This window comes from Clarias gariepinus, chromosome 19 (assembly GCF_024256425.1).
Source record: "Clarias gariepinus isolate MV-2021 ecotype Netherlands chromosome 19, CGAR_prim_01v2, whole genome shotgun sequence".
NCBI classification, from domain to species: domain Eukaryota; kingdom Metazoa; phylum Chordata; class Actinopteri; order Siluriformes; family Clariidae; genus Clarias; species Clarias gariepinus.
Genome location: NC_071118.1, coordinates 30,030,001 through 30,050,987, shown reverse-complemented (window position 1 = coordinate 30,050,987; position 20,987 = coordinate 30,030,001). Strand labels below are relative to the sequence as shown.

Genomic DNA, 20,987 nt, shown 5'->3' with positions numbered 1-20,987 from the left:
AACACTGTCACCTCCAGTTTATTCTTCAGCAGCAAAGTGATATATAGTGACGGTACTAACTTTAAATTCAAAAGCTATACATTTATACATTATATATATATATATATAAACACTACCGTTCAAGTTTTAAAACAGTTGCAAATCTTTTTTGTTTAGTGATTTATTTTCTACATTCTACAACAATACTGGGGATTTCAAAACTATAAAATAACACATATGGAATTAGGTAATTATGTAACAACAACAAAAACAACAGTTAGTTGTTATTTTAAGACAGAGGTCGGCCTTTCTGTAATAGTTCTTGGAAGAACAGTATTGTCAAGTGCATTTGCAAAATCCATCAAGCACCATAATGAAACTGGCTCTCATGAAGGCCGTCCCAGGAGGGCGAGACCAAAACCTACCTCTGTCTCAGACCAGAAGTTCATTTAGAGTTATCAGCCTGAAAAATGACCAATTAACAGCACCTCAGATTAGAGGCTCTCACGATGATCTCTCATTCAAAGACCTGAAGTGAGCCTCAGACGACTGGAGAAAAAATTTGAGCCCATGAGAAACTGTTTATCACAGGGTGATATTTTATTAAAACATCTGTTGTACATTTTATATATTTTATAATTATATTTAGTGTGCGTTCTGCACATCAGGGAAAGAACCAGAATCAAGGAGAATTAAATAATACGTCGCTACATCACAAACAACAAAGTGCACTGAGTGTATCATACACTCACACCACGTCCGCTTTCGGAATGTACCATCTACAACCCACCCCCCAGAACCCACCCCCACACCGTCCTAAACTCCTAAACCACACCGCCTTAGACTGTTCCAAATTTATTACTCTCATTAAATTCTCTTACACACTATTTATTTTTTTAATAATTAAATGTCTTTTTTTGGCAAACTTGAATGAAAGTAATATAAATGTAAACATTCAATTATCTTTTATGATTTATAGATTTTTACATATTTATAGGTTTTGTGTTACAGAAGCGACAGTACCCAATCAGCATCCTGCAGTTCTAAAGTGTTATAGCGCATTTCACGTCAGCATTACGGAATCGTTTAGTGTCCACTTATCAATCACCTTCCATCATTCTCTGTCAATGAAATCATCATCATCAGTGCTACCATGTGTCTGTGATATGTTACCATAGAAACAGCTCCAGTGTGAGAAAAATCTCGACAACTCATTGGCATAAAGTGATTTAAAGCTAACTTGTTGGCTAAATGTTAATGAGGTCACAACTTTGTGACACTAGGTATTCCTACATGTGTGCACGTGATTATACACAGTCCCCTCGGTCTCTAATAAATTTCAAACAGTCCGGCAGTGAGACAACGCCACAAACACACACTCAACCACCGTCTCAACATAAAGTCCACAAATATCTCATCAAACATCTTTAAAACCACAGATCTCTAGGTTAGCGCCTCCAGATACAGTTGAGGTTCTGCACACAGCTAGATAATGATTACAGATTCCCTGGAGGAATGATTTAGTCATCTTATAAATTTATCAAGCAACACTAAAAATGCATTTAAAGCAAACACCTGCAAAAAAATAACAGGAGAAGAGCATGGAGCCCTGAAGGACACCACAGAGTTATTCTTAAAATTTTAACAGAAATTGTCCATGAGATTTAATCTCATTAACAAAGGAAAATTTGTTAGAATTCATTAAACCTGAATGTTTTTTGTGGGAAACATTTCCATCCACAGGGAACTGCTCATTTTACAGCACGGAGAGAAAACACCGACATGGAAGTCACATGACTCTCACAGCACATGACATCAGGAGAATAACTGGAGCTCTAAAGCAGAGATCTGTGCATGAAACCCAGAAAGCAATAAAAACACATGGATATAAAGCTATTTGGCATCGAGTTTGGCCATTTCCTGGACGTAGATGCCGATGCTCTCACTGTCAAACAAGACGAAGTAGACGGTCTTGATGGAGGACGACATGGTGGACACGAAGTAGCTATTGATGGCTTTCAGGATCAGCTGAGCGGCCGTCTGCTTCGGGAAACCGTTCCTAAAGAAAGAGACAAAAAGCCCACACATTGCAATGGGGGCACTGTGGAGCTAGCAGAAATAAGGAATAGCGTGTGGATTAATGATCAGTGGTGTGACCATAGGTGTGGCTGGCGGGTGTGGTGGTGGGCGTAGATGGAATAGTGGGGGATATGGCAGTTGGTGTGATGCTGGGTGTGGCAGTGGGCGTGGTGGTGGTTTGTTACCTGCCGCTGCCGATGGAGGGAAACGCCACAGATTTAAGTTTCTTCTCATCAGCCAAAGCAAGGCAGTTCTTCACAGTTTTATCCAGCAGCTCCTCGCATTTATCCGAGCCCCAGCCAGGACTGTTACAGTGGATCACAAACTTCGCGGGAAGGCCGTAACCTGACGTCATCGCAGCTGTGAGGGGGCGGAGTCATACAAAAATCATACACAAGTCCAGTTGATTAAGATGAGAAGCATCGCATACAGGAAGTTCTCAGTTTCAGTGAACACTTTGAAGGGGAGGAACTTTCCAATTAAGGAGCAGTTTAGAGAAAAGGATCCACCACCCTCCATGGCATCTTTTATGGATAGCGCCTCCTGCTGGAGAGATTTCAGAAACATTCAGCTGGGAGGGTGTCTGAGATCAGTCTTGGACTCTAGCTCTCTACTTCTCTAAATCAGCTAGGACCTTTCCTGGTGAGATCTCTCCCATGTCACTGGTTCCCTGATCCTAAAGTGTCACATGGAGAGGGCCTTCCACTGGAGTCTGGTTTCTCTCGCAGTTTCTTTCTCACCACTATTGCTTCCTTATTTGCTTATTAGGGATATCATTTTAATTTGAACTCATAGTTTTGTAAAGCTGTTTAGTGACAAAGTCAGGTTTTAAAAATAAACCTGAGTTAAAGTTTAATAAAGTTGCCTGTCGGGAGATTGCAGGCTGTCCCAGGACTAGCAGGACTCCCGGTAACTAGTCTTCTAGCTTTCTGTGAGGACAAGACTCTGGGGCAACCAGCATTTAGCTTCTTTAAACTCCTCTACAGAAAATTTCTGAATGTGGTCCTAATAAAGTTCCAGCGCTTTTGGTTGAGTGCCCTTCCTGTCTGTGGTGAGTAAAAAGGTTGTTATTAAAACAGTACAAGCCCGTAAGTATTGGGACACAGCCTCACCTCCAGCCACCTCCAGAGGGCCGTTCTTCTTGCGCAGCTCCAACACGGCTTCGCCGAACTCCTTCCCGCCCTTCTTTTCCAGTGCGCTCCCTAAAACACCACATCATCACTCGCCCTGCTCTGCACCTCCAACTTACACACTGAAGCCAACGAATGAATGACAGAAGAATGGACCAATCAAACTTGAGTGGGTGGAGCTTGGACACAAAGCCATGCAATAATATATCAGACCTGCACATGTGGCGAGTATGAAAGTGTGTCTCTTCTACGTCACAGTGCTGCAGTGATTTCTAGGTAACTTCCTACAGTGATGACATCTCTCTAATGTAAGAGCTGATGAAATAATTAAGCGTCTTTAAAGATGGTGGAAGTGAACAAGGGGGCTCTAAAGATCGGAGCGGAACAGAGTCAAAACTGCGTGTTCCATACATACAGATCTACACATATGTTCTCTCTCGCTCTCTCTCTATAGCAATGTGTCTGTCTCCCTGGGTGTCTCCCTGGGTGTCTCCCTGGGTGTCTCCCTGGGTGTCTCCCTGGGTGTCTCCCTGGGTGTCTCCCTGGGTGTCTCTTGCCCTCCCTCTTGGTCTGTGGTTACTGGAACTATAATACAGGTGTGTATTTTGCAGGTAACAGGTGTGTTGGTGCCTCAGGTGGAGGTGGAAGGTGTGTTGCTTTACCTACTTCTCCACCCGTGTGGTAGGTGGAGTTGGTGGGATGAACGACAGCATCACTGTTGATAGCGGAAATATCAGCTTGTACGACTTGCAGCTATAACAACGACAACACACACACACACACACAGGCAAATGACACGGTGTGAAACCTGATGATGACGAGCAGAGGGAGGAAGAGCAGGACAGCAGAAAGCAGAGATGATGAGGAGCAATGATGAGAAAGAGCCACAGGTGGCGCTGCACGGATCTGAGACCTCTCACACCTGGGACGCATGTGTTGTCTTTACTGCGATTGTAACTCATTACATATTTATTGTGGTCAACATACAAGCTCCCCCCTCAGCTCTTAGGCCACACCCCTAACTGGGTCTGACGCTGGTGAGGAGTGGTTTTGCTATAGTTAGCCATGATGCTTTGGCTAATTGACTATGTTACTGTCAACATTTAGTGTTTGTTCTTTGAGGGTTTCTCAGATCCACGTGCTTGAAGATGTTCTGCATCATCACATCAACGAGTGTCGCCACAGACGAGTAAGCGCCTTAGATTCCTCTAGGCGCTAATAACAGAGACACTCGTTCATCAGGTGATCGCAGGTAAAAGAGGAAGTAGACTCAGGGCCTGTGCTGATTAATTCATTAACACAGCTATCACACCTGCTCTCAGAGTCAATCCCATAATGCCGTTCTCCACAGCAGTGTGAAAGAACTGCCTCTCTGATGCAGGGACACGAGTACAGATGTGAGACAGCAGTCTGTTTCATAGCAACTGTTCACTCTGTAGATTACAGAAGGTCATTCCTGTAGCGTTCTCTCTCCTGTTCAAGTTCTAAAGCGGTGAAGTGGGAGGAACAATCAGCACAGGCGCAGAGAGACAGGTGGAGAGAGAGAGAGAGAGAGAGAGAGAGAGAGAGAGGTGAATCCATCATGAGAAATTTCTCACCTAAATCATCTTTAAGGTCAATCTCAGCGTTAGTGGGATTAATGACACCTTCCACATCAAAACCAGCCAAATTACTGATCTCACTGTGGATCAGATTCAACTGCAGGGACAGCATGCAGACAGACAGAGAGAGAGAGAGAGAGAGAGCAGAGAGCAGAGATGGGCAGGGAGAGAGAAAGACAGGCAGAGAGAGAGAGAGAAAGAGAGAGAGACAGGCAGAGAGAGAGAGACAGGCAGAGGGACAGACAGGGCAGTGAGACAGAAAAGGGGGAAAAGGAAAGAAAGAGAGAGAGACAGACAGGGTAGAGACAGACAGGGCAGTGAGCAAGGCGCTAAAGCAGAAGATGAATGCAATACAATCAGGGTGAAATATTTATTCTATTATTTCTGTATTAAAGCTCGTCACTGTTATTGTACTGTTATAGGACTCTGATCATGGTTTTTGGTCTGGTTTTCTTGGTGTGTGTGTGTGTGTGTGTGTGTGTGTTATCGGGATTTGCCAGTTAAAGTGACCTATTCATTGTGTAGTATTGTTTATTTATATTTATTTACTCATTCATGTAGATGGAAACTGCCTAGGTGAGATAGGGGCATTAGTAGGTGAGATAGGGGCATTAGTAGGTGAGATAGGGGCATTAGTAGGTGAGATAGGGGCATTAGTAGGTGAGATAGGGGTATCAGTAGGTGAGATGGGGGTATTAGTAGGTGAGATAGGGGCATTAGTAGGTGAGATAGAGGCATTAGTAGGTGAGATAGGGGTATCAGTAAGTGAGATAGGGGTATCAGTAGGTGAGATGGGGGTATTAGTAGGTGAGATAGGGGTATCAGTAGGTGAGATGGGGGTATCAGTAGGTGAGATGGGGGTATCAGTAGGTGAGATGGGGGTATCAGTAGGTGAGATAAAAAAAATCTAATTTGGACGCAAATGAAATAAATTATAGACCGATTTCAAACCTCCCCTTTATATCAAAAATATTAGAAAAAGTAGTTTCAGCCCAAATATGCACATTCTTGCAGGAAAACAACATCCTTGAAGAATTTCAGTCAGGTTTCAGGCCCCATCATAGTACAGAAACTGCACTAGTTAAGATTGCAAATGACTTGTTTTTAGCTTCGGACCAAGGCTGCATCTCAATACTAGTCTTACTTGATCTAAGTGCTGCATTCGACACCATAGATCATAATATTCTCATAGACCGCCTACAAAATCATATAGGTATTCAGGGGCAGGCATTAAAATGGTTTAGATCATACCTGTCTGATCGATACCATTTTGTAGATCTAAATGGAGTACCGTCTGATGTAATGCCAGTGAAATATGGGGTGCCACAAGGGTCAGTTTTAGGACCTCTCCTGTTCTCAATTTACATGCTTCCCCTGGGAAACATCATTAGAAGGCATGGGATTAGTTTCCATTGTTATGCTGATGATACCCAATTATACATCTCAACAAAACCAGATGAAATACCCAAGTTGTCTAGATTAACAGAGTGTGTCCAGGACATAAAAGATTGGATGACCAATAACTTTCTTTTACTAAATTCAGATAAGACAGAGATATTGCTCATCGGCCCAAAAACCAGCACACAACAGCTTTCACAATTCAGCCTGCGTTTAGAAGGATGTACTGTTACTACCAGCTCAACAGTAAAAGACCTGGGCGTAATATTAGACAGTAACTTGTCCTTTGAAAATCATATTTCCAATATCACAAAAACAGCCTTTTGCTTAACAGTAGGAGCATCTAGTTCATGCATTCATGACCTCCAGACTGGACTATTGTAATGCATTACTAGGTGGTTGTTCTGCATCCTCCATAAACAAGCTTCAGTTAGTCCAAAATGCAGCCGCCAGGGTTCTTACTAGATCCAGAAAATATGATCATATAACCCCAATATTATCATCCCTGCACTGGTTACCTGTTCAGTTTAGAATTAATTACAAAATAGTATTACTTACATACAAGGCTTTAAATGGTTTAGCTCCCTCATACCTAACCAGTCTTTTGATACGCTATAATCCACCACGTTCCTTAAGATCACAAAACTCTGGACTTCTGGTAATTCACAGAATTTCAAAATCTACAAAAGGGGGCAGGGCATTTTCATATTTGGCTCCAAAGCTTTGGAATAGCCTTCCAGACAGTGTTCGAGGCTCAGACACAGTTTCCCAGTTTAAAAGTAGACTCAAGACGCATCTCTTTAATCTGGCATACGCGTAACTCATCCCATAACTTCATACTTCAGAACATCTATCCTGAATGGCAACTACGCTAATTCTCTCCATCTGTCCTGTACTTTTCTACCCATCCCAAGGCATCTGGAGATTGTACCAGCTTCAGTAGACAAAGGCCAACCCTGCGAGGATCCTGAGGCATCCAGAGAAGGACCAGCTCCAGCTGGATTCTGCCTTATGATGGTTGGAGCTACACATCCTGCTCCTGTGCTCCCAGTGATCCAGACCCCATCTGCCCTCTGCAACTACTGACTCCCTGTGCTGAACTGGACTTCATGTTAATTTAAAGAATTTCTGTTATATTGTACTTTCAGCTGAATAACACACATGATGTTATATCATCTCTATCTGTTATCACCAAAATGAGGATGGGTTCCCTGTTGAGTCTGGTTCCTCTCAAGGTTTCTTCCAATTGCCATCTCAGGGAGTTTTTCCTTGCCACTGTCGCCGTCACCCTTGGCTTGTTCATCAGAGACACAATTTATTATTATTTTTTTTATTATTATTATTTTTTAATAAATTTCTTTCATTTTTGTGAAGCTGCTTTGAGACAATGACCATTGTTAAAAGCGCTATATAAATAAAATTTAATTGAATTGAATTGACTAGATAGGGGTATCAGGAGGTGAGATAGGGGGTATCAGGAGGTGAGATAGGGGGTATCAGGAGGTGAGATGGGGGGTATCAGGAGGTGAGATGGGGGGTATCAGGAGGTGAGATGGGGGTATTAGTAGGTAATATGGGGGTATTAGTAGGTAATATGGGGTATTAGTAGGTGAGATGGGGGTATTAGTAGGTGAGATGGGGGGATTAGTAGGTGAGATGGGGGGATTAGTAGGTGAGATGGGGGGATTAGTAGGTGAGATGGGGGGATTAGTAGGTGAGATAGGGGGATTAGTAGGTGAGATAGGGGGATTAGTAGGTGAGATGGGGGGATTAGTAGGTGAGATAGGGGGATTAGTAGGTGAGATAGGGGGATTAGTAGGTGAGATAGGGGGATTACATGGGGGTATCCCTTGTGACTCATCTCCAGGTCAAGACCTTGTGATATCCATGGACAACAACCAAATCACTCCTTCAGCCACTGCCCGCAATCTTGGGGTAACCGTGGACAATCATTTGTCATTTTCCCCACACATCACTAACCTTACTCGCTCTTGTCGATTTCTTCTTTACAATATCAGAAGAATTCGCCCATTTCTTTCTTCACAGGCTACTCAGGTGCTTGTTCAGTCCCTTGTTATTTCAAGACTGGACTACTGCAACTCACTCCTGGCAGGCCTGCCTCTGTCCACGATTCGTCCCCTGCAACTGATCCAGAATGCAGCAGCACGTCTCGTTTTTAACCTCCCCAAGTTCTCCCACACCACCCCACTCCTCCGCTCCCTGCACTGGCTTCCTGTAGCTGCCCGCATCAAATTCAAAACACTGATGCTTGCCTACAAAGCTAAAAATGGCCCAGCACCCACTTACCTCTCTGCGCTAATTACACCACGCACTGCACCACGTTCCCTCCGATCGTCCAGCACTGCTCGCCTCATCCCACCATCTCTCAGGGATCGAGGGCGGCATTCATCCAGGCTCTTTTCTGTTCTGGCACCTAGGTGGTGGAATGAACTTCCTCTAGATGTCCGTACATCAAAGACTTTGACTATCTTTAAACGACGACTCAAGACTCATCTGTTTCTCCAGTACTTGGACTAACCCCCCCATCCCCCCCACCCCGAAAAAAAAAAAAAGAAAAGAAAAAAAAAAAACCTCTTCTTAGTTGTGTTGGACTAATGGCACTAAGTTATTAACCTAGTTAACCCAGTGTAAGTATGTATCCAATTATGTAAACATTAAAGCACTTTTTGTAAGTCGCTCTGGATAAGAGCGTCTGCCAAATGCCTAAATGTAAATGTATTAGTAGGTGAGATGGGGGTATTAGTAGGTGAGATGGGGGTATTAGTAGGTGAGATAGGGGGATCAGTAGGTGAGATGGGGGTATCAGGAGGTGAGATAGGGGTATCAGGAGGTGAGATGGGGGTATCAGGAGGTGAGATGGGGGGTATCAGGAGGTAAGATGGGGGGTATCAGGAGGTGAGATGGGGGGATTAGTAGGTGAGATGGGGGGATTAGTAGGTGAGATGGGGGGATTAGTAGGTGAGATAGGGGGATCAGTAGGTGAGATAGGGGGATCAGTAGGTGAGATGGGGGTATCAGTAGGTGAGATGGGGGTATCAGTAGGTGAGATGGGGGTATCAGTAGGTGAGATAGGGGTATTAGTAGGTGAGATAGGGGGATCAGTAGGTGAGATGGGGGTATCAGGAGGTGAGATAGGGGTATCAGGAGGTGAGATGGGGGGTATCAGGAGGTGAGATGGGGGGATTAGTAGGTGAGATGGGGGGATTAGTAGGTGAGATGGGGGGATTAGTAGGTGAGATGGGGGGATTAGTAGGTGAGATAGGGGGATCAGTAGGTGAGATGGGGGTATCAGTAGGTGAGATGGGGGTATCAGTAGGTGAGATGGGGGTATCAGTAGGTGAGATAGGGGTATTAGTAGGTGAGATAGGGGGATCAGTAGGTGAGATGGGGGTATCAGGAGGTGAGATAGGGGTATCAGGAGGTGAGATGGGGGGTATCAGGAGGTGAGATGGGGGGTATCAGGAGGTGAGATGGGGGTATTAGTAGGTGAGATGGGGGGATTAGTAGGTGAGATGGGGGGATTAGTAGGTGAGATGGGGGGATTAGTAGGTGAGATGGGGGGATTAGTAGGTGAGATAGGGGTATTAGTAGGTGAGATAGGGGTATCAGGAGGTGAGATAGGGGTATCAGGAGGTTGACTAAAACAACATGACTGAGGAATCACAAAGGAGTTTTCATTTTCTGCAGTGGAAAAGTACTCAAACTAGTTACGTTTATCAGTAATGCTATGTAACGTAAAGTAATGTAACTGATTACTTTTTAAAGACAATAATTTTGTAATGTAATTAGTAGGGCTGCAACAACTAATCAATAAAATCGATAATTATCGATAATGAAAGTCGTTGTCAACGAATGCCGTTATCGATTAGTTGGGCTGCTCACGTCACTGAGGAGCGCGACCACAAGATGCACAAATACACACAGATACACAGCCGCTCGCGCAATGGAGGTTACAGAAGCGTCTGCAGGAAAAAAGCGTGCGCCCCGAGTCCTCCAAGGTATGATAGCAATTTACATTAACCTGCACGCTATGCAGCAGGGTCAGTAAAAACTGTATCTCTTCATTGTGTAAAAGTTGTATAGTTTAAGTGCTTTTGTTTAAGCTGTTTGTTGACTTCGGGACAGTCGCGCTAGATCTGTTCACGGGCTACTCGCTAGCGTCACATTGCGCAATCACCTCATGAGCAATAGTGATTAGTTAAATGGCGCTAATTTAGATTAGCTTAATTTACACGGTGTGAATAACAGTAGAATATTACATTTAGTAATTGTTGTGTTTTTCAGCGAATGTAAATAACAGTACATTTGTGACTATTAGCTTTTTGCATTTCTACAGTTTTTTTTTATAGTCCACTACAAAGTTAACTTGTAATTTACTGTGGTTTTACTTATGCATACATATTTTTATTATACAAAATTACATTATTTTAGCTGTTTATATCTTATCAACTGAATATATCAGTGTATTTATTAAACTATATATATATATATATATATATATATATATATATATATATAAACTGTATATATTATATACTACATTTCATTTAAGGTTTAAAATGTCAAAATTAAAGATTATTAAATTCTATATGTGGCTTTTGCATTTTTAAAAGTTTATTTTTATACATAAATAATACCCTGATGTATGTTTTTTTTATAGTTATAAGCAAAATACCAAATTAAAGAAGCAGTTTTATCTGATTAATCGATTAATCGAAAACATAATCGCCCAACTAATCGATTATCAAAATAATCGTTAGTTGCAGCCCTAGTAATTAGTTACTATAAAAAGTAACGCCCCCAACACTGGTGAGGACTACTTCAAACAGAAGCACAAATATAATTAAGATCTGATTTTACTTTATGAAGTTAAAACTATTTATTTATTATAATACAACATATGCACCATATTCCATTCTCCTGTTATTCCAAGTAGATTATAAAGAAGCTGAAGCCAGTTGAATAGTCTACGCTTGACTAAAGAGCAAAAAATGTTCTATTCCTTAACTAGCATCAAAGCTGCTCTCACACACGCACACACACTGAAATCCTCATCTAAAAAATGACAGTCCTGCTATACACACTCATTGTAACACACAGCACATGAAACAAAGCTGTGCCAATGAATAACGAACTGAACCTCTGCACTTTTAAATAAACACACACACATCGGTCCGTATGTGATCGGCTCCGCCTGTCTCACCTGTGTATTTGGCGAGCCGATTATCGCCACTCATTAGTACGCAGTTAAGATGGGCGTTTTTTTATAAACAGAATATCTGTGTGTGTAAGAGACAGTCTGTTCCCCTCATCATTCAGAGTGTGTGTGTGTAGCCGAGCTGAATAGTGGCTCAGTGTCGCCCCCCCATGGAACGGTAATGTAAATCCGGAACGCTGTTTATTTCTCTCTGCAGCGTTATTATCGTGGGAACGGTTTTAGTCTTTTACTCCCTGAGGAGCGACTTACAGTACATACTCAAAACATTCACACTGCGGTGCTCTGTGTGTGTGTGTGTGTGTGTGTGTGTGTGTGTGTGTGAATGAGGTGAAATGTGGTAAAGCTTCAGGCAGACGTTCTGTCACACATGCCTTTGCTTTAGGAAAAGAACTTTGCATAATGCAAATGTAGCGTCTTTTATGGAGACTCAGTAATATTCCCAGACAGACACATACACACACACACACACACGCGCACATACAAACACGCTCACACACGCGCTCGCTCACACACACACACGCTCATACACACACTCATACACACGCGCACACATATATATACACACACACGCGCACACACACACACGCTCATACACACACGCGCACACATATATATACACACACACACACAGACATACATACATACATACATACACACATACACACGCGCATACACGCATACACACACACATACAGTACAAACATTGTGTGTGTGTGTATGTGTGTGTGTGTGTGTGTGTGTTCTGTAGCTCAGGTTCTAATTGTTGTGGTTCTGTACCTTCTGTCCCAGGAACAGGCTCTTAGACGAGAGAACAGTGAATCCATCAGACGCAGAGTCAGTGGTGCTGTCTGCTGTCACCGCCTTACTGCCATCACCACGCCTCTGTAACACACACACACACACACACACACACACACACACAGTTATACTGAATGAGTTCATAATAATAATGTTATTAATAAATGGATCATTCCAGTGGAGGAGCAAATATTATTAAACTGTTCAGCAGGATTTTGTGTGTGTGTGTGTGTGTGTGTGTGTGTGTGTGTGTATATACCTTTACTCTAGAGGACTTCTTGCTGGGCGTTTTCTTGGCGGTGGGTGTTTTTTTCGAGGTCTTGCCTTTGGCAGGTGGAGGCGACACCACGACCTCCAGTTTACCCTTAGAGCCGCGTTTCTTGGCGAGCAGCTCGGGGTGGATGTTGGGCAAAACGCCACCTGCAGCAATCGTCACACCTTTCAGCAGCTACACACACACACACACACACACACACACACACACACACACGATGACATGGAAAGAGAGAGAGAGACTTTATATACTGAGACACTGTGGGTCAAACTCCCTTGTGTATGTGTGTGTGTGCGTGTGTGTGTGTGTGTGTGTGTGTGGACATTTACCCCCACGCCCCTGCCCCGCCCTTACCCCACGCCCCTGCCCCGCCCTTACCCCACGCCCCTGCCCCGCCCTTACCCCACGCCCCTGCCCCGCCCTTACCCCACGCCCCTGCCCCGCCCTTACCCCACGCCCCTGCCCCGCCTTTACCCCCACGCCCCTGCCCCGCCCTTACCCCACGCCCCTGCCCCGCCCTTACCCCACGCCCCTGCCCCTGTGTGTACCTGATTGAGCTCCTCATCATTAGCAATGGCCAGCAGGATGTGTCGTGGAGTTACTCGACCTTTCTTATTGTCACGAGCTGCATTACCTGCTAGCTCCAAAATTTCAGCTACAACACACACACACACACACACACACACAGTAAGTTATGATTAAGTAAAAAAATGATAATTTTAATTAACAGTGCTTAATGAATACATTTTCTTAATAAAGTTCCTTTACAGTATTTCAGATTTCAGTGATGCAACCTAAAAGGTGAAACTGATATACGAGATAGACTTATTACATGCAAAGCGAGATAGTTCAGACCGTGATTTGTCATAATTGAGATGATTATTGCTTACAGTTCATGAAAACCCCAAATCTCAGAAAATTAGAATAATAAAGTGTCCCACTCTAATCAGCTAATTAAGTCATAACCCCTGCAAAGGGTTCCTGAGCCTTTAAATGGTCTCTCAGTCTGGTTTAATAGGAAGAACAATCATGGGAAAGACTATTGACCTGACAGTGTGCAGAAAACCAGGAAATGCCTCAAAAGGTAATTGCAAAAGAAGTTGGTTGTTCCCAAAGTGCTGTATCATCAAAGCACATTAATGGAAAGTTATGTGGAAGAAAAAGGTGCAGAAGCAGCAGGGATGACCACAGCCTGGAGAGGATTGTCAAGAAAAGACCATTCAAAAGTGTTGGGGCTTTTCATAAGGAGTGGACTGAGGCTGGAGTCAGTGAATCAAGAGCCACCACACACAGACTGATCCTGGAAAAGGGCTTTAAATGTCAGATTCCTCTTGTCATGCCGCTCCTGAACAACAAACAACGTCAGAAACATCTAACCTGGGCTAAAGAAAAAAAAAAAACTGGTCTGTGGCTCAGTGGTCCAAAGTCCTCTTTTCTGATGAGAGCAACTTTTGCATGTCATTTGGAAACAAAGGACCCAGAGTCTGGAGGAAGAATGGAGAGGCACACACTGCAAGATGCTGGAAGTCCAGTGTGAAGTTTCCACAGTCTGTGTTGATTTGGGGACCCATGTCATCTGCTGGTGTTGGTCCACTGTGCTTCATTAAGTCGAGGGACAATGCAGCCGTCTACCAGAAGATTTTGGAGCATTTCATGCTTCCTTCCACAGACGAGCTTTATGGGGATGCTGATTTCATTTTTCAGCAGGACATGGCACCTGCCCACACTGCCAAAAGCACCAGAACCTGGTTCAATGAGTGTAGGATTACTGTGCTTGATTGGTCAGCAGACTCGCCGGACCTGAACCCCACAGAGAATCTATAAGGGCATTACCAAGAGAGAGATGAGAGACATGAGACCGAACAATGCAGAAGAGCTGAAGGCTGCTATTGAAGCATCCTGGTCCTTCATAACACCTCAGCAGTGCCACAGGCGTCCATGCCACGCCGCATTGAGGCAGTAATTGCTGGAAAATGGGCCCAAACCAAGTACTGAGTACATATGCATACTTATACTTTTCAGAGGTTCAATATGTTCTGTGTTCAATCCTTGTTTTAATGATCGCAATTTTATTGAGATTGTGGATTTGGGGTTTTCATGAGCTGTAAGCCATAATCATCTAATCATTATGACAAATCACAGCTTGAACTATCTCGCTTTGCATGTAATGAGTCTCTTATATATTAGTTTCACCTTTTATGTCGGATTACTGAAATTAATTAACTTTTGCACGATATTCAAATTTTTCGAGTTTCACCTGTGTGTGTATGTATACACACCCGTGTGTGTGTGTGTGTGTGTGTGTGTGTGTGTACACCTGTGAGGTACTCCAGCACTGCAGCGAGGTACACCGGAGCTCCGACGCCGATGCGGTACTTGGGCAGGTTGTGTTTGATGTACCTGAGCATCCGGCCCACGGGGAAGATCACTCCTGCCCTCACAGAGCGGGACGTCTTCGTCAGCTTCTTCTTCCCTCCACGACTCGACATAGTCACACACCTTGATGATCTACATACACACACACACACACACACACACACACACACACAGTAAACCCAGTGTGTTTCAGGCAGTGATGATAACAGCTCGTTATTTCTCATGATGCTCTAAAAAACTTCACACTTCTGATCCTAAATTTACAACAACAACAACAATAATAATAATAATAATAATAATAATAAGGGACAGCAGGTGATTGAGAGTGTGAAAGTGCCGCGCATGCGCAGATCCGCCAGGTCGGTCTGTACACACAGATAACATTAAGACCGGGAGCGCGCGCGGATCAGGAGTGTATACACGGCCCTGTCACTTCTGTTCTCATTAACACACACACACACACACACACACACACACATACATACATACATACATACATACATACATACATAAACAGACAGCACGCGCCTCTTCCGGTTCACGCGCGAATAACTAATAAATCGATCCCTGATTAATGACTCGGACTGATGATCAGATCAGACAGTGTGAGTCCTTACAGCGCGCGCACACACACACACACACACACACACACACACAGTGTAGAGAAACCTGACAGCACCGAGACAGGAACAAGTCTGAACAACGTCCTCCACTCCCACAATGCACCGCGCGTCAGCTGACTGCAGCACTTCCGGGTAAACAGGAAGTGCAGGAGCTCTGCTCTGGTTTTATTGGTGTTAAATGTTTGTTTATTTGTTTCATTCATTTAGAAAGACCCAGAAAGTCTGTTTTAGTAATTTAATTCATATAGAGAGGAGAAATTCACAGCACAATAGGCAGACAGACAAAACATCTGATCTGAAGATCAATTCTATCTGTATAGTGATTTTAATAACTGTCATCATCACAAAGCAGCTCTACACAATCACATGAATACTGATGGTGGATCCACTCATGGATTAATCAGCGTCCAGGTGACGAGTCAGACAGGTCCGGGGGACAAAGGGGGTCTGGATCACTGGCAGCTCATGAGAGACAGGTGTAGTGAGACAGAGAGACAGGGAGAGAGAAGAGATAACAGTTAGGTCTGGTCACAGTCACACAATGTATAATGTGAATGTATATTAACTGTAGAGTGCAAGCAGAGACTCCGGCAGGACTAACTATGACATCATAACTAAAAGGGAGGAGCCAGAAGGAAACACAGACATGAGGGGGAACTGAGATGTAAAGCAAACAATCACCTCACCGTCAACAAACCTGAGTGATCAATGAGAGTGAGGAAGACAGCATCCAAACATACCAGTTCACCATAATACTCTACGTCCATGAGTCCCCCAGATCTGCTCCTTTACCTATGGCTAATCTATTTATAAAAATGCTTGGCTAAATAAATAGGTTTTTAGCCTGGACTTAAACACTGAGACTGTGTCTGAGTCCCGAACACTATTTGGAAGACTATTCCATAATTTTGGGGCTTTGTAAGAAAAAGCTCCGCCCCCAGCTGTAGTAGTAATACGCGGTACTGACAAGCAGCCTGCATCCTTTGATCGAAGTAGGCGTGGCGGATCGTAAGACACTAGCAGTTCACTCAGGTACTGCGGCGCGAGACCATTTAATGCTTTATATGTCAAGAGTAGTATTTTAAAATCAATGCGAAATTTCACAGGAAGCCAATGCAATGTAGATAAGATAGGGGTGATGTGCTCATATCTTCTGGTTCTAGTGAGGACTCTCGCTGCTGCATTCTGGACTAGCTCAAGCTTATTTATGCATCTAGCTGAACAACCAGACAGTAAGGCATTACAATAGTCCAACCTAGAGGTGATAAAAGCATGAACTAGTTTTTCTGCATAATTTGGTGACAATATATTTCTTATCTTGGCAATATTTCTGAGGTGAAAGAATGCTATCCTGGTAATATTATCTACATGAGCTTCAAATGAAAGGCTGGAATCTATAATCACACCGAGGTCTTTTACTGTTGCACTTGATGGAACAGAAAGGCCATCTAAAGTTACAGAGTGATCTAAAATCTTGCTTCTAGCTGTATGCGGTCCTATGACTAGAACTTCTGTCTTATCAGGATTAAGCAGAAGGATGTTAATTAGCATCCAATTTCTTATGTCCTGCACACATTGCTTACTTTAGTAAGCTGTTATTTCTCATCAAGTTTTGCTGAAACGTATACTTGTGTGTCGTCAGCATAACAGTGAAAACTAATACCATGTTTACGAATTATGTCCAGAGGAAGCATGTAAAGGAAAAAAAGCAGTGGGCCTAAAACAGAACCCTGTGGAACACCAAACTCAACTTGAGAACATGAGAAATGGTCACCATATAAATCTACAAACTGATAACGATCAGTCAAATAGGATCTGAGCCATAAGAGGGCCTTTCTCTTAATTCCTACTACATTTTCTAATCTGTGAAAGAGAATACTATGATCAACGGTGTCAAAAGCTGCACTGAGGTCGAGTAACACAAGTATAGTGACGCAACCCTGATCAGAGGCCTGTAGGAGGTCATTTACTACTTTAACGAGTGCTGTCTCTGTACTGTGATGAGGCCTAAATCCTGACTGATACAGTTCATGTATGCTATTTCTATTTTAGTTATGAACATAGCTGCTGTGATACTACCTTTTCCAGAATTTTAGAGATAAAGGGGAGGTTTGATATCGGCCTGTAATTGGAAAGCTGACAGGGGTCGAGGTCAGGTTTCTTGATTAGTGGTTTATTAACTGCTAATTTAAGGAATTTAGGAACATACCCAATGCTGAGTGAACAAGTTAAGTACTTTCAACAGGGGTTCTGTTATTGCTGGAACTTTCCACTTGAGAAAATGTGTCGGTATAGGATCTAATATACATACAGGTTGACGATTTTGAAGAGGAGATGAGTGAAATTAGTTCTCTCGTTTCAAGGGGAGACCTAGAAGTATTCTAGGTTCTGATGTTTTCATTTTTATGCTGATAATGATAATGATGGTTGTGGTGGGGTGGTAATGCTGATAATGAAGAAGAGGAGGATGATGAGGATGATGGACCAGTGGATGCTGGTTGAGCTGAGAGTCTCTTCCTTCTGAGCAGATCAGCCAGGAACTGGAGAAAACTGCTCCATCCTGGACCACCCACACACCAGAAACTGAAGAACCTCACGAATAAGTCTCACAACCCCATCCAGAAACCTCAGAATTAACATTCCGCTCAGATCAAAATTAAGGTTTCCGCAGGTGCTCTCATGGTAGAACCCTACCTTTACAGTCATATTTTCAGCCTAAAAGTTTGGATCCAGCAGAAAAACTTTAATTAAAAATATATATTTTTGCAAAAGATTCGAAGCTGCCATCAGAAAAACATCACATTTAATATCAGAAGAAAGGTCTGTGCATCAGAGCTCTGGTCCTGTAGGTATCAGACATGGCTTCGGAAGAAACCCATTTAATAAACTTACAGCCTTTAGGTGGGTGTTTTGTGCTCGCTTCAACACTAGATGGCGGTAATGGACTGAAAGCTGGAGAGCCGTGTTGTTCCTCAGCAGATATCATGAAAGACCTTAACTCTATTTAACATCTTAGTCATTTATGATAAATATGTAGTTTAAACAGTTTCCCTCTGATATTAATGCAGTCTGGTCATTAAAGGCGTTATTACATATTTATAGGTTATATTTAGTGATTTGTATCTTAATGCTGACTTTTGATTATTGTTATATTTCTGTTCGCCCATATACACATTTAATTCATCCAATTTAATTCCATTTTATTAGTATAGTGTTTGAACAGTTGTCATCATCACAAAGCAGCTTTACACAATCAAAAGAATTATTGAAGTGTGTGTGTGTGTGTGTGTGTGTGTGTGTGTGTGTGTGTGTGTGTGTGTGTGTGTGTGAGTGAATCAGAATGATCAGATCGTCCCTGCTGAGGGAAAAACTCCCTGAGATGGTAATAGGAAGAAACCTTGAGAGGAACCAGACTCAACAGGGAACCCATCCTCATCTGGGTGATAACGGATAGCAGGGATTGATCTGCACTCATACTGTGTGTTAGGAGGCTGGAAGTTCAGCTATAACAGTTGATGTTAATTGATGTTAATATGGAGTCCAGTGTGTTATTGGAGACTAACTTATCTCCACACTACTCCACTACTCTCCCTGCTGCTATATTCACACGCGTGTAATTAACGCACTTTAACGACAGCGGATGCTCCGTACAGCACGCGCCAGGGTTACAGCGGAATGTAGACCTTTCCAATATGGCGGCCAGTGTGACGTTTCATCCAAGTTCGAAACAGCCTTGTTTCATATCGCTACGAGGAGCCACCTGCGGTCACATGACCATGAATGGACCAATGAGAGAATAGCATGCGCAGCTTATAAAACCCTTAGGAGGGAAAGAGAGAGAGAGAGAGAGAGAGAGACACACACACACACACACAGACAGACAGATAGACCCAGAGTGGAGTGGGCACTACTGTGAGTTTAATCCTTCATTAATCACCAATTTAAATACACTTTATAGAGCAGGAATAGTTTATGAACTTCATAGAGTTTTATTTGCTTTATAACCCTCTGTGTGTGTGTGTGTGTGTAATGTTTTATTTAATTATAAATGTTTTAACTCTGATCCTCTTTATTACTGTGTTAGTTTTTTATTAGTGTTTATTATTGTGTTTTAGTGTGTGTTGGTGTTTCTTATTGTTTATTAGAGTTCAGAAGTATTTATTAGTGTGTATTGGTGTGTATTATTGTTTATTATTGTTTATTAGTGTGTATTATTGTGTATTGGTGTTCAATAGTGTGAATTAGTGTTTATAAGGCTATTAGTGTGTGTTTATTGATGTTTAATAATGTGTATTTGTGTGTGTATTAGTGTGTATTTGTGTGGTAATATGTATTAGTGTTTATACCACATTAATTAGTGTGTATTAGTGTGGTATTGTTTATTAGTCTTTATTAGTGTTTATTAGTGTTTATTGGTGTTTATTAGTGTATATTACTGTTTGTTAGTGTTTGTTAGTGTTTATTAGTGTATATTAGTGGTTGTTAGTGTGTATTAGTGTGTATTTATTAGTGTGTATTAGTTGTTAATTGGTTTGAATTAGTGTTTATTAGAGTCTGTTTGGGCTTATAAGTGTGTATTAGTGCTTATTGATGTTTATTAGTGTTTATTGGTGTGTATTAGTTTTTTTAGTCTTTATTAATGTGCATTGGTGTTTAATAGATTTTATTAGTTTTTATTAGTGGTTATTAGTATATATTAGTGTTTCTTGGTGTTTATTATTGTTTATTTTTGTGTATTAGTGTTTAGTAGTGTGTATTGGTGTTTATTGGTGTGTATTATTGTTTATTAGTGTGTATTATTGTGTATTGGTGTGTATTATTGTTAATTAGTGTGTATTATTGTGTATTAGTGTGTATTATTGTGTATTAGTGTGTATTGGTGTTTATTGGTGTTCAGTAGTGTGAATTAGTGTTTATAAGTATATTAGTATGTGTTTATTTATGTTTAATAATGTGTATTTGTGTGTATTAGTGTGTATTGGTCTTCATTAAGTTTAATTAGTGTTCTTTAGTGTGTATTAGTGTTTGTTAGTGTTTATTAGTGTGTATTAATGTGGTATTGCTTATTAGTGTTTATTAGTGTTTATTAGTGTGTATTAATGTGGTATTGCTTATTAGTGTTTATTAGTGTTTATTAGTGTGTATTAATGTGGTATTGCTTATTAGTGTTTATTAGTGTTTATTAGTGTGTATTAATGTGGTATTGCTTATTAGTGTTTATTAGTGTTTATTAGTGTGTATTAATGTGGTATTGCTTATTAGTGTGTATTAGTATGTATTAGTATGTATTGGTGTTTATTATTGTTACAGCCATTTTGCCATTTTGATATTTTGGGTTTCACCAACTCGGAATTTTGGGTTTGATAATTGAAAGTTTATTTTTATTTTTAATTTTATGTTTAGTAGTAGTTTAGTGATAAGAATTAGGTTATGAGATATGAATTTGTATTTAATTTGTGTTTTACATTGTATCTGGGATGGTGTGACATC

At 41.9% G+C, this 20,987-nt stretch overlaps 2 protein-coding genes across 6 annotated transcripts in view; one reads left to right on the top strand and one right to left on the bottom strand.

The window, feature by feature from the left end:
• Positions 1–555: 555 nt before the first annotated feature.
• On the bottom strand, positions 556–15,618 carry LOC128507525 (core histone macro-H2A.1). 4 transcript variants are annotated; one of them, XM_053478508.1, is made up of 9 exons: positions 15,554–15,618; positions 14,816–15,006; positions 13,047–13,153; positions 12,484–12,672; positions 12,204–12,308; positions 3,851–3,941; positions 3,171–3,260; positions 2,244–2,418; positions 556–2,038 (listed from the first exon to the last, which is right to left on the bottom strand). In XM_053478508.1, exons 2-9 carry the CDS (start codon positions 14,985–14,987, stop codon positions 1,873–1,875), a joined length of 1,095 nt encoding a protein of 364 aa, XP_053334483.1. In that variant the 5' UTR covers positions 14,988–15,006; positions 15,554–15,618; the 3' UTR covers positions 556–1,872. The 4 variants fall into 4 exon arrangements, with proteins under 4 accessions (XP_053334483.1, XP_053334485.1, XP_053334482.1 ...); XM_053478510.1 differs by having other exon boundaries at positions 15,544–15,584; XM_053478507.1 differs by having other exon boundaries at positions 15,384–15,575.
• A 3,711-nt stretch (positions 15,619–19,329) lies between these two features.
• The window catches only part of faxdc2 (fatty acid hydroxylase domain containing 2), a 15,432-nt gene continuing 13,774 nt past the window's right edge, over positions 19,330–20,987 (top strand). The window contains exon 1 of one of the 2 annotated variants that reach the window (XM_053479042.1): positions 19,330–19,409. The gene's annotated coding sequence lies outside the window, so the exon portion shown is untranslated. The remainder of the gene's footprint in view (positions 19,410–20,987) is intronic. The other variant, XM_053479041.1, reaches the window with a different exon arrangement.

Bases quoted from the DNA above. Each gene is read 5' to 3' on its own strand.
- LOC128507525 (XM_053478508.1), bottom strand. From the start codon at position 14,987: ATGTCGAGTCGTGGAGGGAAGAAGAAGCTGACGAAGACGTCCCGCTCT. The intron at 12,309-12,483 runs GTATATACACAC...TGTGTGTTACAG, and splicing joins AGAAGTCCTCTAGAGTAAAG to AGGCGTGGTGATGGCAGTAA. The intron at 3,942-12,203 runs GTACAGAACCAC...TCGTTGTTATAG, and splicing joins GCCTGTTCCTGGGACAGAAG to CTGCAAGTCGTACAAGCTGA.